We start from the raw sequence: 18,374 nt of genomic DNA, 5'->3' as shown, positions 1-18,374 counted from the left end.
GAGCACAGTTAGATCCTTTGCATAAACTTAAATCTTTTATGTTTGTCATTAAGGACCAGCATTTTATTTCATTCAGAAAAATGACACTATAAGAATGTGACACTTTGCAGATATCCAAAATGGGGTCTCTACACCCAAATACTGGGATCCGCATTAAACAATACACAAAGTAATCACATTGGGTAGGAAAGAAAATACAGGTTGATTAGGATTTATGTTCCCATTCATCAGTTCTTTTAAAGTCCATTTTCTTACTTTTTTCCTTGTTTTAACAGCAAAGATAAGCAACATTTGTCCTCCTTCACATAAAAAGATCTTTACTCTTTTCTAACCTTATCATAATAGATCTACTTTAGTTGTCAAAGAACCTTTAAAAAGATCACTTCATTATGAAGAAAAGCTTGTAGTTCACAGAATCTTAGAAATGCTGGTTGGAAGGAAGCTCTTTAGACATGTTGGATGACTCCAAACAACTGCTCCTTCATAAACTTATAAGGAATTCTCTGAATGACCAGTTGCATTTTGTCATGGGCCTTTTGGTAATGCTTTTACCCCATTCATCAATCAGATGCCGATCTGTTTGCAATCCTGTCAACCATTTATCACTGAAAAGTCTTCAAATGTCCTTTAGGGAGTAAAGTACGAAATCTACAATATTGCTACATAAACTTCTTTAGGAAAGTTGGTTTTACACTAGAACAGTAGATCCAAAAACTTTATTCCTTCGTAGCACACCTTAAGATTGTTGCTGTCCCTAATTCTGTTATTGGGTTATTCAAATACTGAGACTACTGTAGATCCTTTATATAATAGTCCCTTTATCTTCTATAAGCCATCATAAACAACATATTTGTTGGTACATACGGTATTACAGAGGTCCTACCACCTCTGTCATATATGCAAGAGATCTCCCTGCTTGGGGTCACCTTAAAAGGCTCAACGTGGATTATTTTCTCCGCCCTACCCCCAGAAACTAAAGTCTTATTATTCCCATGAAAAACTTCTATATTTCTGGTGATAATTCATTCTTTCAGCCCATCAAAAAGCACAGCATTTGTCACATGCTGTAATGTATTCATGACTTCATTGTAACTCCTGAATATCTATCTGACAGCATACGAACACTCATACTACCATGTTCTAATCAATTCTAGACAGTCCACACAAGAGTATCATCCTCACCAAAACCACAATGCATATCTATGAATAGATCCAAAAATATAACATAAACAACACTGTACTAAACTAATGTTAGCAAGGTATTCACTTTCTCATCTCAAACACCATTGCTATTTACTCATCAAATCTACTGGGTTTCGTTTAACAGTATGTGTGTGTACCCACTGAAATGCACTGGAAGATTCATCAGCCCTAGAATGACATACTGCTCAGAAATACATGTTGGCTTCACCCCTGTGTCCCGTCCCTCTCATGTAACAAATGCGAAAATGAATGCAGAGTGCAGAAGCAGTTTCAGGATGATTAGCTGGGATTAAAACCAGGATGCCAGAAATAATTAAAAAATAGAAGAAAAAATACAAAAGGAGAAGTCCAATGAGCCATCCTTGCCGAGTATGACTGGTTTTGTCTCCCTATCCTTCCCATCTCTTTTTTTTTTTTTTCCCCTAGAGCCCTTTCTGCAGATATAGAAAACATTATTACAACATACTTAATCTAAAACTGCAGGAATTTAACCAGTAATCTGATATTGCAGGTACGTAACTGGAAACAGACTCAGAGAAACTGAGAGTTTTATGGAATTACTCATTGAATGAAGGAGGCCTAAGTTTACATTTAATACAGGGGTAAGGACAAAAATACGGAAATCAAAACCAGGAGGATTTGAACATAAAATAACTACTTGCTTTGTAATTTTTTAAAATTAATATTTAAATGAGAGAAAAACAAAAGTGAATAGTCTTATCCTAACGTTTATTGTTTACCATTAAGGGATAATACAATTTTTAGTCATTTCATGAGGAAAAGCTGTCTCTGCACAGTTCCTCTTAGAATAAGCTTAGTCAATGTTTTCAGGCTTTCTTTCATTCTTTCATCACTAATAAGAGATAGATACAAAAGATACTGGTGCCAAAGTTGACAGTTCCCAGAGAATATTGTGCAAATACAGACCTCAAGTGCCTGGCTCTGAGCAGACATAAGTAATCTGTCAGTGACAGAATCGAAGTGTTAGATCACCACTTTATTGCTTCCAAAAGATATAAAATAGAAACCAACTGATCCCCAGATAGCCCTATATAAAAGAATTCTTATTTCTATTAGCTAAGTGCAAAATCTTCCTTCCTCCATCTCCCCCCCAACAAGAAGTACATGAAAATAGCAGTTATTGACTAGAAATGTGTTTCAGAAGTTATGTAAAGAATTAACTTACCCATCTACAAGTCCATGCTGCAAAATAAGTCTCTGAGCCTCTTCTCTAGAGATTTTATGATGAAACCATGACTGAGATCTGTGTATAGCTGTAGAAATAAAGATCTTTTTAAAAAACATTTTGCCTTTATTGAAAGAACCAGCTATTGCATTTCTCTAGCAATGAATTAACTCACACATACCCATGTTAGACACGTCAATAGGACTACCATGTGAGTTGAGTCGTAGACACCCTCTCCTCTGTATGAGAGAGAAGTAAAAACATGATTTCAATGCTTTTTTTGTTTAAAAAACAATCAGAAAATACTATTCTGATAAAGCAAAGGTGTTTATACCCGCCATGCTAATCCTTCTTCAACTGCAACTGAAAGGGCTTCTGTTGGATTTTCTATAATTCTGCTTCTGTGTCCCGAGAAATCCATTGCTACTAAAGAATTTTCTGAAATGCTTCTCTGCAACAAAGAAAAATAAATTTAGTTTGTTCATTTCTTTTAAAGATTCATCATTTAAAAGTGAGCTTCTGAGAAAACATTATGTTTTATAAGTGCTGTTCCAAGTATCTGCAGTGTTTCCCATCAGAGCCAAACTCATTTTACCCTAGGGAGCATTTGTAATTCCAGTTTGCTGCTGCAAAGCTCAGTTTTACAGTCTGGCAAGACAGATCATCTTTTTGCATGACTGCAATGGATGATAAATACATCACTTTACCATAAACTCTATTTATATTTTTAACAATAACTAGCCCTTTGCACGTCAAAACAAGTCAGGAAAATGTTCTTAAGTTGTCCAAGTAACAGAAAAAAGATAAAATACAAAATTCTTATACATAACCATCAAATTAACAAAGATTTGAAATATTTTGCTATATGTCACAAATTTGTATCTTTTCTATATAAACTTTCACTCAAAGTTCACCAGATTTAAGCAATGAAAACAGTCATTATCTATGGAGTTTAACTTCATTTTAATACATGCCTTCTAACTCTTATCATAGATGCAACAACTGTAGGATCTGTTATAAAAAAATGCTTTTCTCTCCCAGTGAAGATCAAGTTTGTAAAAACAGAATAAAAAACATTGAAGTTTGACAAAATAGTCTTAAAACTCACCAAAATACTTCTCAGAAACCAAGGTTTACAAAATCAAGTTTAATACAGATTGTAATGGCTCAAAAGTTGGCAAGCACTGGAATATCAAATAATTAAAGGAACATTCTATAAGTTAAAGTAACATCTGGAACAAGAGAGGCACAGATTTCTGTAGGGTTAGCAAAGCTTCCCAGTCCAAAACCAAAGCAGCTCTGTTTTGTTCCTTTTTGGTTACAAGCATGAATATAACTAGAAATGGAAGACAGCAATTCTGTAGTTCACTGTAATTCTTGACACTGTAGTCTAAGGTCTGCCTGAGTCACTGTAACCTGTAAAGAACTTTGTAAAAGTAAAAAAACAAGGGCAAAATAAGAGAAAATGTTTGCCTCTAGGAGAGTGGAGGGAACTCCTTGTAGCTGACATGGTTGTGAGTTACTGAGGGATGTGAAACATGGAAGTGGTTCCCCTATGAACTATGTTCATTAGCTTGTGCACTCAATTCCCAAGTTTATCCAATTTGCTGTTTAATTCATGAATTATACACAAGTAGAAAAACAGTGCCATGCTTAATACTGGTTATAGATTCTGCCTGTGTTAGAAGCTACATGAGCTAAAATGCACGCAAGTGTAAGAGGAGAGAGAATCAGTAATGGCTCCCAGATCCATTATAAAAGCAGCAGATGGCTATTGTAACAGCTTCACATAACAGAAAGGAAAGACACGTCAGTGTATTAAGCACAATTTTGAAGCCATGCTTATTAGCAATATCACTGAAAACTATTTTTGTGAATACCTATAATAGCAAACACATATTTTAGGCATTTTAACAGCAAAAACTACAATAAAAGCTCAAAAAATCCACCATAAAAATCCCTGTCACAAGTCCCAGCAACAAGTAATTTTTACCCAATTTAGCCAACAAAAAACACAGAAGTGACATAAGTCATCCATGAAAATGTCTGAAATCAAATGACTCACAAAGAACTGGGATAACATAAGATATTAAAGAAAAGGACAACCTGCTCCAACCCCAACTACCTGCCTGAGGAGATGGACACAGCATCTAGTATAGGCTGTTGTTCCTCCAAAATCCAGTTCTGCCAAATTATGGTGTTTCTCTGAAGTCCAGTCAGTATTACAAGAGCTGAAATTCATCTTAAGTACTTAATATTTTATATTTAAAAAAAAAAGTATTACTGTGTACTGAAAAGGATTTGTTATAGCTTTCTTATTCACCATTTACAGCATGTGTAAGCTTAAACGCTTTGCTTCTTTTTTAATGCATTTCTAGTTCGGCTGCTCTGTTTTCAAAATCCTCTTTCCATTCTTTTTGATGGTGGTAAGCCAATGAACTCCCAAAATATTGGAGATTTGAGAAAGTGAAAAAGCCTGTTAACTGGTCTGAACTACCCGATTTGTATTAAGTAAATGAATTAATTAGCTCTCCAGTCAACCCTGACAGCCCTAAAGTTTTCTGCGAGCATTTGCAAAGATTTGCAGGATCAGGTCAGTGGTATAACAGACACAAGTTATTTAAAAATAGCATGATGGCAGAAACAATGTATTTATTCATGGAGCTACTGTGGGACATACCATAGGTGTTATATTCAAAGGGCTGCAGCCACTTCTACCTTGATATGGTTGCATGTAATTCTGATACAGCTGCATCCCATACTAGAACAAGAAAATAACATGGTTAGCATTTTAAATTATAAACCTAAGCCAAGTAAATTTTTTTTCCAGATGTAAAAGATAACACATGCTTTTCTTTACCATTAAAAACCAGGGACAAATGCTGTTAGGATAAGGAAATGCACAACATCGTCATTGTTGCTGCTGCCTTTATAAATGTACGCTCTGCATTAAATACTACCCATTTAATACACCAACTGACCTATTCCTATTTTGTCACAAACAGACACATTTTAAAAACATATTGAAGTTCCCTTCTTGCGTATTCTTGTAGCTTTATTCAACGTTACTCAACAATCTCATTGAATTCACCATGATTACTTATAAGCATATGCTTAATGTTAAGTTTAAGTATTTGCAGGAATGAGGCTTCAAGACATCATCCCATCCCCTACAATGATTCCAGTAATTTGGTCTGTTGGGATGAAGAAAAATAAGCTTTCAGAGTACAAAACTGATATTGCTATCGCATGGGAACCTAGAATTACGTTACTTCTCTACCACACAGTAACAAAACTTCACATAGTAAACTTAAGCAAGAAGTTAACTCCCCACAGAAAAATTACCTTAAGCAACCTAACTGCTGTCATCCAACAGGTCCTACTTTGTTCATCATCTGCACAGAGCTGTTTCAGGTCTCCGGTTCCTCCTGATTTGTTAGGCTAGAAGGCCACAGCACATTTTTTTTAGCATTAATGCATATCTTGAAGATAATACCTGTTGAAATAAAAGCCACTAATTCTCCTATTTTATAATAGACAGCTGAATATTGCTTTCAAAAACCTTAAAGAAACTTAAGCTTACCTAAAAACTGTGGCTTGCTTTAATATGTATCAGAATAATAAGCTTGTACCTTAAAGCAGAATCCATAGTTTGTTGGTGCTCCAGAAATCTTTTTGCCTGTCAAAGACATGTACATATCACTATTGCTGAATTCACAGAAAAACTGCAGATGCCTTGGCTCCTAAAAAGAAGAGCAATGTAATACAATTAGACTATTTTTAGCCAGCCTCTCCAGATAAGAAACTCAGAAGAGTATAGTAGTTATCCTGTTCCAAAATACAATGTTACATACTGCAGTTTTAACTGCGACATCATGAAATTTAGAAAGAGACGACTTAACATTAATTTTATAATGCAGAGAAAAAACACCTCAAACTAGTCAAAGAGTTCATTCTTCTAGAGAGGGAGAAAAACCAAAGTACAAGTGATATCATTCCTGGGAAAACATCCACTAAATTCAAGCCACAATAATATTAGAGTGGGAGTCAAGTTTTGAGAGCAGTATGCATTTCAAACGTCAAAATAAAATATACTTTCATAATCTGAAAAACAACATATTGTAATTATTACTGTCCAGTACGATTTCTAACCATTATCTCCATCCTCTAAGGTTAATTAAGTCAAGGAAGGAAGCAAAAGAAATTTGCTGAAGGATACAAAACCAGCTCAATGAATACTCTGGTAGTTAACACAGAAAATTCAGAACAAGAAAAAAACATTGTTTTAAGTGGTTCATGTAAAAGGTGTCTCAACTCCAGTGTATCCTGTTTAACATAATCAGGTTTAAAGTACTGCCATCAAAAAGTTGAACTAGTAAAATGAAAAACTGTCCAGTGACAAAATTTGAGAATTCTCAAAATCTTCCTGTAAAATCCTTTTATACATAGGTTTTTGTTTATTTTAGATAACGAAGTGTTATGTCCACCTTTCAGAGCATCTACTTATACTTCAGAATTTTAACTACTATTTGAAAATTCATTTTAAAAGGGCACTCTTTAACTGATTGGAAAAGTATTAACCAGAATGAAGCAAAGTTATCAGGCAAAAAGAAACTACTGTTTCTAAGACAATACTTTCCCAAATTTATATCTCAATATCTCTCTAGATTTTGTCTACAATAAATAGATTTTTCCCCCTTTTTATCACTCTAAGTTGAAATTCAAATTTTGGTTATTATTACAACAAATGATAAATACACATTTGCTCTAACTTCATAGTTCTCTCTCCCCCCCTTACCTTAGATGTACCTTTAGTGGAAAAATAAAGGCCAGATCTTCTCAAAAGAAAGTACAATTTTTTCCATGATTTTTTTCCCTGCTCCTTTGCATGCAAATAACCATGAATCTCAGGATACGTGCTGGAGCTTAGGAACATCTGAAAGAAAATATCAGACATGCAATTTTCTTTTCATCTGAAACCACCTTTTTGTTTCATTAACATACTCAGACAGGACTAAGGGGAATAAACCCCTAAATCCACTATCACACCACAGTAATTCAGTTATGATTGCATCTAATCCCATTAAGAGCACCTCTGATTTAAGGCGTGTAGAATGTTACACAACTCCAAGGTATGCTAAGCAAGTTACATATTTATATGGAACATATGGTTTGAAATGAGAGCATTAGTTATGTAATATGTTGACTTCAGCAACAAAACCAGTGTAAGAAGTTCTGATCCCATGCCTCAGACCCTATTTATATAAAACTGCAAATCAATGCTACCAAAAGAAGGAAAAAAAATGCCATCACTCCCCCCTCCTGTGTTACAAACCAGATAAGGGAACTGATCTGAGTTAAAATTAATTCAGCAAACAAATCACAAAATCTGAATCACGAAACCATGCAGGTCAGGCAGATATTACCATTTTCAAAAGGAGGGAACAAAGGCCTCAGGACCTGAAGTGGTGCTTAAGCAGGAGCTTTAGGAGCTTTAGTTGAAGCAAAAATAGGAGAGGCTGGGCCAGTCACCAAGACAGCTCCTGTCTGTGGTCAAGGTCACGTGGCAGAGAGTATTGAAAAAAGCTGCATCAGGAGGAAGGAAAGAGGACTTAAAAGTCTGAGAGATCAGCCATTTTGCCTCTGAACTGCAAGAAAAAGGTGCGCACCCTCACAAGCCATAGAAAAGGCAGAATGATATGGTTAGACAGAAAAGTTAACTAATGCACTGAGAGAAGCTAACTGATGCACTGCCTCTACTCAAGGTATTCAATGGCTTCTCTTTAGCCATTTCAACCAGACATCGTTGGAGTGCAACACAGCTGTTATCTTGCTAAGACCAAGTACACAGTTTTACTCAGACTGCAAGAGCTGGCAACTGTGTTAACGTTATTCTAATTCCATGTAATGCGTTCAGTTTTATTACTCTTCTTCCAATAAAACTACTCAGAACTATGACTCACATCTGAACAGACTAACCTATTCTTCATATTCTATATATCCAAAGGAATCTGTGTTGTTACCAAGCTCTTCAAGGAACCCTGCCCCAGACTGGCCTGCAGAATCATAAATACTATGTAGGCTTATGTAGATGTAGGGAACAAGGGATTTTTCTGGTTGGTATCTGCAGCTTTCATGGCTGCATTTTCCTCCTGTCCACTGCCACTTCCAGAAAATCTGATTTGAGGACACAAAGCAACAGATTACCAGGCAAGAGACAGACTGGGCAGTACCAGACTGCAGCAAAATGATGAAGTGAACATGATTTTGGAAGTACAACAAGTTCTTTGGCCACTAAATAACGCAGTCCAACCAAGATACACAATGTTTCTTTCACTTTTATTGTTTTCCTACCTTGCAGCCAGATGCATGACTGTACCACCTGTAGACCAACCTGAGCTAATTAAATTCAGCTGGTGTGAATGCAGTAATATGGGCAGGCTTCATTTCACAGCAGAGTGCCCTAGCCCACAACTAGGAATGCATTATGAATAGCTTCACCGCTATTCACCTGAATAGTTAAATTACAGTAGGACTAGGTACATCTATCTACATGCGCTGCTGGCACACAGCTGTGTGCAAATGCAGTTTAAGCTGTTTCAGCCACACTGAAGCAGACGGGTAGGTCCTGGTAGGTGTTCCAGCCTGTTAATCTTCCCATTTGCCGTGTATTAACAGGTTCATTGATGGTGAATATAAAGGCTGAATTGAAAAAGTATTTTAACACCATAAACAAAGTCAAATGGAAGCTTTAGGAAAATCTAAAAGAGTCCATGTATGTAAAACCAAAAAAGCATCTTTTCAGGCTTTAGTATCTCTGCTGAAGATGAAAGGAGTGGCTGGCTCCCAGCCTGCACAAGTGTCTTCCCCAGGATTTCTGCCATAAGAGCTTCAAACCAGAAGTGCTATCATGAAAAATGCTTTTCTTACGCAGCAGAGCAAACTGGAGGAGCAATACAAAGCTCAGCTTCAACAGTCACTGTTGTACCCTTGCTATCAATTAAAATAAAGTAGCAATAATGCTAGGAAAAAGGCAATCCTAGATCCATCGTTTTCTTTCTAAGACAGCTGAGGACTGTACGAGAAAATACAACAGGGACGAGCTGCAGTCAAAACTGTTAACTGTCACAAAGAACGAGCAGTAAAAATATTTCAGAGAGAGAACTGAATGTCTGTAATAAACACCTAAAACTAAAGATAGTAGAGAAGAGAACTTCTTTGGGTTTTTTTGTTGCAGGTTGGCTTTGTTTTTTGTTTTTTGTTTTTTTTTTTTTTTTAATGGAGGTACATACAAGTTTATTATGGGGGGGTGGATTGCTGTTTATGCAGATAAGAAGTAATCAAAATAGGACAAAAATAAGAAAAATAAGAAAAGTCCTTAATGTAGGAAGAAGTGGGGAGAGTTAAATGATGGTATGCTGCAGACAGGGATTATTGGTCACACAATATGCAGAAATAAGGTCTCCCCCATGCAGTGAAATATATAACATGATATGTAGGGTGGTGTCAAATGTCACCATGGCTTTCTGATACTAATATATGACAGCATCAAGGACTCGATTGCGATTTGATTAGCTGTAAAACCAACCGATTTAAAACTAATCTGAACAAAACCCAAAGCAAATAAATGTCTTTTGTTGGGGGGAAAAAAAAATCAAATCAATCAACAAGTGAAAAAAACAAGAGAACAGGAAAAACACTGCACCGTCTCAGATGAATATAATAAAAAACGCAGAAATACTCAATGTCACTGAATGCAATAAAGATTGAGAGTTGCACTCCTAACTATACAACATATTTGTCTGCACCTTCCACATTTTCAATGAAAGAATGGCTGCAGCAGCAGAGACAACAACATTTACTAAGGTGGATGCTTCTCGAGCACTTACACACTACTTTGGAGTTCAAGAAGCCATCTTTTTCATAAGACTGTGAATCAAGTTTGAATTTGATGACTGATTTCTTCAACGATGTGATGACAGCTGGCCATGATCCAACCCAATGCTACTGGGAATGAGCAGGATTTTCCCCTGAACCTGCTGATAAATTTTGGGGGCGCCAAGTAATTCCAGTGAAGAACTGCTACTGATTCTCAGTACTGTCTCCTATAGACTTCAGTCAATCTGAGGGGCTTAGATGGGGAGAAAGGCCAGCAAAACCTGGAGTGGAAGATGGGGATAGGCAACAGGCAGACTAGAACATGTCTAGGAGATTGACAAGAGACTGAAATTCAGTGCATGGCTATTTCAGCCTGAAGACTGGAACAGAGTCAGATGAGAAACTGGTCACGGAAAGAGGGACTTGCTGTGGCAGAGAAATTAAAGAAATGAAAGCTTGAATCTTCAATCTGTGAAGGCAGAGAATGGGAACAACTAAGAACATGGGCCAAGAGATGGCAATGGGGAAAGGGCAGAAGGAAAAGACACTATCAGTAATTCTATCTTTCACAACATTATGAGTGTTTATCTTGGTAATCCTGTTCTGTCTTTAACTTAATTTTTGCATATATAACATTTATCTTTTTTTGTTTATTTAGGAAAGACATCTGCTCCCTTCTTTAGTACATTCTACATCAGGTGCAAGTTTTTTTCATTGCTTTGGAAGATGGCTTGAACATGTGCTATCTACAATAGCTTTTTTTAATATATTCACATTACACATAAAAAGCTATTAGAAGGAAACAGCCAAATTGTTCAATACAAGACTTGAACTCTGAACTTCAAGTCTACCTACAGAACCTGAATATCAACTGCATCTATTAAACAATAAGGAAGAGAAGGGGGAATATGTCTATTCTTAAAGCAAAACTGGAAAAAAAAGTGTAATTACCCAAGTAATTTCAACCTTCTATTTTGAAGACGTCACTGTTAAATTTAAAACATTGATTGACATACTGCAGAGTGAAAAAAATTCTGCTACAAATACAATTAAAGGTTAAAAAAACAGAATTACAAAATTGGAGAAATGTTAATCACAAACGAAAAGAAAATGAAAGAAACCTAGGATAAATTTTTTACCTTTCAAAGTAATTAAAAAAAAAAATTATTGACTTCAGTGAGGCTACGATTTCACCTACTAACTCAGAAGGACTCAATTCTGTCAATACTATCTATGCCGTACAGTGTCTGCATTGGAAATGCTGTCATGAGTAAGAATACAAAAGGATCTAGTATGTACATGAATTCATGTAAAGTAAGAGCTGCTCCAATAAGCAGACGATGTTTTAAACAAGTCACAAGCCCCATTCAAAACTACATTCAACAACAATTTCACATCTAATTAGACCAAGTGAATTAATTTGTTGCCCACCTATGAAAGTTGCTAATTCTCAACAAACCAACCAACAAACAACACACCCCAAAATCTGAAAATAATAGACTATTCCATTACTACAGGGAGAGGCCTCAGATTAAAATCTTCAAACTACGTTCATTTTTGACATGTTTTAAAACATCCAATTTGCAAAAATAACCTAAAGCAAGTTCCAAATGATCCATACTGCCTACCACTAACCTGTACATACAGTGTTGTGTCTCAGAGCAGCCATACTCTAATCAATACAGTGAGACACTTTTTTTAGGCTAAAGATCATCATGTCAGAGATTAATCCTCTTTCTTTGGTATACATAGACATTTGGTATATGTCAGACCTAGTAATTTTACTTAGCACATGCTAAATGGATAGGAGACAGGTACATTTTATTTTTGTTTAGAGGCTATTTAGATGCTCTGATTTAAAGTCATCAGCCGAAATAATCACTCTTTCACTTTCAATGAAAGTCAAGAAAAACATACTTGAAAAACATTTTACTTGCTTACAGCTCAATCCACAAAAAGCTATAAAAATATCAGAAGTGATTTTTTAATCATCTGTAAGCACTGAGTTGTTAAAACTAATATCTCTCTTGATACTTGACCAACCACATCACAAATAATAATGCAAGCCCATTAACTTGTCTTAATGAAAGTTTCCAAGGAAGTAGTGACACACTGTAAACAATTTACCCAACCGCTTCTGCTGAAACGTGCAGAACGGCTGCACAATCCACAAAGGTATTCTCTACTTTGTGCCTAATAAGTTTTATTTGACAAAATACAATTAAACAGACAATACAACACAAAATAGCAACAGAGGAGAGTTTGTAACAAATTTTTCAAGCTATCAAAATGGGATGTAACTATATATATTTAGAATGAGTCTTAATCTTACCCACAAGCTCTGCACACGTTCTACATATCACAACATGGGCTTAAGGAAGTTCTGTGCAAGAATATATGGCAAACAGTTCCATTATGAATGTCTTTTTATTATTTTTTTCAAATGACCAAATTAAATTTGCAAGCAAAAAATATTAAGTTCTATTAACACAGGGGACAAGATTTTCTAAATTAAATGTTTATGTTAGACTGCAAAATCTATTTGCTATTTTGGTAGCAAAAGTGAATCAATTTTCATCAGATATGCAGCACCTTTTGAGATTACAAAGTTTTTATTCAGGTTTGTAAAAATTATTTACAGAATCTAGCATGTGTCAATTAAATTTAATTTGAAACATTTTTTACTACATTTGGGATAATCTTAACCTCCTAACATCCACTTCTATAAGGATACAACTATTTAATACAGAAGAAAGTTTTGAGAATTAGTTCTTTAATGTTTTTTCATTTACTGGTAGATGCTAAGGTAGAATTTATTATACAAACGCAAAAAAAATATTGTAATTTCTATATTTCTTTTAGTTCTACCTTAAATATCTTGTGTTATCATCTTGCCTTTACAATCATTCTTTATCCCCAAAATTCACACAGTGTTGTTGTCTTAAGACCAGTGAAAGTTCTTCTATTAATTAATTTTTCTAGTGACAAGCAAACGAGTGATGTGTATGTTTCCACCTTTATTACTCATTTATCCCCTCTTTGAGAAGTAAGACGATGATCCCTGATACAGTCATTCTGTGAAATTATTCCCACTGTAAATTAAAATCTTGTGTCCACTTGATGACTAACACTGAGTGACCTACCATATTTTTGTTTCGAGGCTACAGTAGCCTTCAAGCTAACAAATCATACTAGCCAGTCTAAATTTTCTACTCATTAAGTTTAACCATTTAACTCTTTTTTATATCCATTTGTATCACATTCCCAGTTCCTCAATATTCTACCAAGGCCTGCTGTTAAGTATGTGTTGAGTACTGCACTTTTTTAAGTAAACAGGGTCTTTCACCTGAAATAACCAATAAAGGTATTAACCTTTTTTACTGCATTTTGTCTGTTTTGGCACTCCTTGATTCTGAAAGAATATGCAAGTTTCCAAGTGTGGTCATATAATAACTGTCTGGAAGGGACACAACATAAGGAAGAAAAGGTATTAACCATGTTTTGAGTTATTCAAAACCTAGCAACAGATCCAACAGTGACAAAGAGCTATGCTCACACAACACAGACAGCAGGAAATTCTGAGCTATGCTGTCTCGTCTTCATTCAAAGATTACATACCTGTAATATCCCAGAGTGGCTTACGGCTGCATTGGTCTCACTTGGAAAAGATATCATATGATCTGGAAAAAAGCTCTGTAACAACAATAACTTGTATCAAAGTTCCGTAAAAATAAATATAAAACTTCCTATCTCTTTTGGATGTACAACTAAAATTCTCAGTGCAGTGCAAGACGCTGCAGATTCTCTGATCCAATAATTTAAGCTTACCTTAATATCATTCCTAAACTTTGACATCCTATATATTATTTTCTGAAAAAGTTAGAATTTTGAGAAAACATCAATGGTTTCTGGAAGCAACGGGGTTTCATACACCAGTGCAAGTCATACTGCAGTACTTGGCCCTTAGTGCTGTCTTTCTAGCAGTAATTTCTATTGCTGTTGACCTATAAGACTTGCCTGGGGCTTCCATATGCTATAAAGTAGGGAGGATATACACCAAGATGCTGAAAAATCTATTGTTTTCTATTGTTTTTATTACACTAGAAACCCAGTAAAATATTTCAGAATAACTTCCATTAATAGAGAACAAGTCCTCTCAGTTTTTTTAATTGTCCATATTGTTTGATATGAATATGAATTAATATCAAAATCTGACTACATCAATATAGTGTGCTTAAGAAGTCCACATTTAGAGTGCCAATTTCATTATCAAGGAAAGCTCAAGGGGTAATTTATGGCACAGCTGCAGCTGGGGACCTCAATATAGTCATGCAGATATGAACCAGCCAAGAGTTTCACCATTACTAATAATGTTTTCTCAAGGCTTGGACAAATCTGAAGCTAAAATTCCCTTGACCATCCAGTGTCCACTGACTTTCATTTTTAATAAAACTGAACTACCAGCAGGGTTAATTCCTATCAACTTATTTCTGATAAAGCATTCTTGCTATACCTGGGACCAGAGTACCTAAAAGAATGACTCAACAGGAAGACTAAGGACTCTGATTAGCCACAGCTGCTGATGCTAGCCATAGCTGCATGTCTGCCACACTCCACAGCTGGTTCCACTCACTGGTTAAGCAATACACAAACATACTTATTCTTTGAAAGCTTCTCTACTAACTGTAGACCATCTCAAGCTTACAATTTTTCACTAGTGCAATGATATCTCCATGTCAGGGGAGTACATGATTTGCCCAGAGAAACACAAGTGGAGCAAGAATAAAAACCCCTCAGATCTCTTGTATCTTTTGGTATCTTAATATTTACCTTTTCATCCTTTTCACAGGTAGATAATTTGAGTTCCCTTCCACTTTTCACCTTTCAAGTCCTCATACATTTCTGCTATTTCTCCCTTTGACATCTGAAACAAGCTGGCTTTATAAGAGACAGCATTAGGAGTGATCCAAAATACACCATGCATTTGAGCAACCAGATGGTGAGTTTCTCCCACTGAGCCAGGACTGCTTCCATGGCCTTTGCCATCAGCCAAGGTCTGAATCAGCAGCATTAACCTTTGGCAACATCCTTGAGTTACGAGTTGTCTCTGCTCTCTTTACATTCCTTACATACACTAACTTTGGCTTCACTTTCACTTACTCCTAACAGGTTATGGCTGCTCATGGCCTTTTGTGTCAGTTGTCATTTAGCTGCAGGTGTGAGAAGCTGCCATTGGGCAGCACTGGGCCATAACATTTGATTTTTCACTTTAAAATAAAATCATCTTTGCTACAGATGCCCCTCCTCACACTGCTTCATTTTATATTTTGTTGTCACTTCATGGAAACCTCACTGAATTTCAAAAATTTTATTTTGTCGTAGGTCCGTGTGCAAACTTCCAAGAAAGTTAAACCCATGTCTGCCCCCCTCACCCCCAAAAACAAAGTATTAACATGGATATTTTACAATTGCTACAAAGGGACCGGCCAACAGTTACACACACTACAATATATTCCTATATCCCATATATTCCCTCCCAGTTATTCCTTTTGACTCATGTTACACTAACAGCTTTACACTGTGCCTGTCTGTGTGTAACAGAAAAGACTACTTTGCAGCAACAGCAATTGCACCACTTCATAGATATAACGTTAGGACTTACCAGTGGATTTTTAAAAAACTCATACTTGGCATAATTTTTTCTAAAATACAGTTTGTTTTCCTCTTCCATTACCCAATTTGACTGGACTTCCATCACTAATTCATGGTCCTCTATAGCTCTTCCTGTAAAAAACCCAAACAAATTAAAAAAAGTGACACATAACCTGCACCTAAGAGCCTAGGAGTAGAATATGAAAACACAGAAGTCAGAAAATAAAAATAATATTAAATTAAATTAATTTACACAAATACAAAACATGAAACAAGCAATCTGAAACAGTCCATTAATCAGGTCCATGTTACATCAAGTTACTGTTCCACCTTAGTAGGGCCCAACTTCTGAGGTAGGTCACACGTGGGGTTTTTTGCTCATGTTTTGTGGTTTTCTGTTACAGGGGCAGCTGAGGGCTTTATTCCATTTCATGGCCAAATCCACGTTCTCCCTGCAGAAACCAGGAACTGCTGTGTGACGCATGGGACAGCAGGCAGCAGACCACTTCAACCATTCCCTCAGCCTGTCTTGGGTGTCAGGAATGTCTTTCTAACACTCCTCTTTCTAATGCATCATTCGTAAAGTGAAAGTTATCTGTAATATAGAAAAGCATTAATTTGTCTTCTTCTCCTCAGGTCCCTACTATGGCCTGAAACATTTCTGAAACTGCAAATGAACTTAGGGCATTTCAGTGTTTTAATGCTTTTGCACAAACCAGGGATCATGAGAATTTTAGCAGCCGTAGAACCAGCATATGCAACGGGAATGGTAAAAGTAAGCCATGAAAAAAACTAAAAAAGAAAACAAAACAAAAAAAAACCCCTACAAAGTAAATCCTAATGTGTAGTTTGGCTTTACAGTGGGGTGAGGGGAAGAAAAGGCAAAGAATTCAGTTATTTGTACCACAGCACTGCCGTTCAGAATTGGTATTCTCAGTGCTTTAGAATGCTTCTGCTGCTCAGATTCGTAAGTGAATTTTTCGATTTTACAGCAATATGAAATGCACTTATAGGAAAGATATAGAATTTAAGAACTTTCCTGTAGATGAGTTGCGTATGTTTACATATTGCATACTCTGAGTAATGCAATGGGACTACTCATAGTGCAGGAAGTAAAGCATAAATCCTGAAAGACTATGGATAATTTCTGTACAATATTACTTATGCTGACTTTTTTTTTTAATAAACTTCAGCAGCTTGTGAAATCATGTTACAAAAAAAGGATGAACATACTTTCAAATGAGTATACAGTTTTTGTGGCCACTTGTACTTTGTTGTGGACTCAAACTAACGAGAACAAGACAGAGCTGAACAAAGTTGTAGATTTCATTTAAATGATCATTAACACCTCCAAATTTAAATTACACTCCAGCAATGAGTTACAGGTTAAGAATAGGTTTGAGATCTAAACTTATGTCTCCCTGCCAATTACAGGGTTTTAATATCCAATTCTGATCATGGTTTCAAAGAGAAAAGGTAATTAAAAATATATTATAAAAAACATGTAACTCACGATTTTCAGATCACATTTTCTACACTTCATTGCATTATCATAAGGGATCTTATGATAAACTTTAAATTAATGTTGATGCTGTCATATAACTGCCTGTTGTTAGAAACTTTATAAAAAATCATAACAGATTAAAGAATAGTATAGATTTTTTTAAAAAAACTTAATTAGGCATAACATGAAATTAATATAAATGGTAAATTTTTTCAAGTGGTCCTGGCTAAACATAGAGCCTAACTTTCCTAAAGCGTAGCACGCACAACATTCTAAGAGATAAAAATCAAACTTCAAATTTGAAAGCATTAAAGCGTCTTTAAAACTACAACATCTTTTTATTGATCTTCTCTTGCCACCTCTTTCGCCGGTCACTGCTTCATGCTTCTGCACTGTCCAATCTGGTGGCTAACAGCCTTATTGTAGCCTGCAAATCTATAAGCTGCTTCTGGAAGTTTCCAGCTAGCAAATTTAGAGACAACACACTCATACAGCTAAATTTCACCCCAGTAAGAAAATATCAAGCTCACAACTAGCAGAAGACAAAGCAGTCTCATGATCTACAGATCAAGTAGGGAGAAGTTAAGCTTCCATTGAATTTATCTCATTCTTCATTGAATTTAGCTCATTCTTGAGCCCATAAATCAGAGATTAAGGATGCCACATGAAACTCACATTTTGTAACCAGATGAAATGAAGCAAATAAAAACATAAAGCAATTCAGAAAACAAAAAATACCCCAAAAATACTGAAAGAAAAGCGAGCATTTTAAAATCTTGTACAGGCTGCTTTACTCCAAAACACATTCTTCAAATGCAGGAGTAAAGAGACACTAAAGAACCGAAGCTCTTACTCAAAACCAGCATTTCTTTTCCCTTTCAATTTTATAGAGAGAAAATGCTCCTCTGGGATGACATTTAAAACTCTTAAATGCTTGGCATTGTGACATTT

The 18,374-nt window shown here is 35.8% G+C and overlaps 1 protein-coding gene across 2 annotated transcripts in view; it reads right to left on the bottom strand.

Moving 5' to 3' along the window:
* Positions 1 to 18,374, bottom strand: part of GRB14 (growth factor receptor bound protein 14) — a gene marked incomplete at both ends in the record, with an annotated part of 66,145 nt that overhangs the window by 5,685 nt on the left and 42,086 nt on the right. For both annotated transcript variants that reach the window (XM_082314747.1, XM_082314748.1), the window contains 9 exons: positions 2,390 to 2,477; positions 2,571 to 2,628; positions 2,724 to 2,840; positions 5,070 to 5,150; positions 5,735 to 5,830; positions 6,022 to 6,132; positions 7,188 to 7,325; positions 13,886 to 13,960; positions 15,930 to 16,051. In XM_082314747.1, the coding sequence (XP_082170873.1) occupies positions 2,390 to 2,477; positions 2,571 to 2,628; positions 2,724 to 2,840; positions 5,070 to 5,150; positions 5,735 to 5,830; positions 6,022 to 6,132; positions 7,188 to 7,325; positions 13,886 to 13,960; positions 15,930 to 16,051 (886 nt within the window). The remainder of the gene's footprint in view (positions 1 to 2,389; positions 2,478 to 2,570; positions 2,629 to 2,723; positions 2,841 to 5,069; positions 5,151 to 5,734; positions 5,831 to 6,021; positions 6,133 to 7,187; positions 7,326 to 13,885; positions 13,961 to 15,929; positions 16,052 to 18,374) is intronic.

Source organism: Platalea leucorodia (assembly GCF_965183815.1).
Source record: "Platalea leucorodia genome assembly, chromosome: 5".
Taxonomy (NCBI): domain Eukaryota; kingdom Metazoa; phylum Chordata; class Aves; order Pelecaniformes; family Threskiornithidae; genus Platalea; species Platalea leucorodia.
This window is presented reverse-complemented; position numbering and strand designations above follow the sequence as displayed.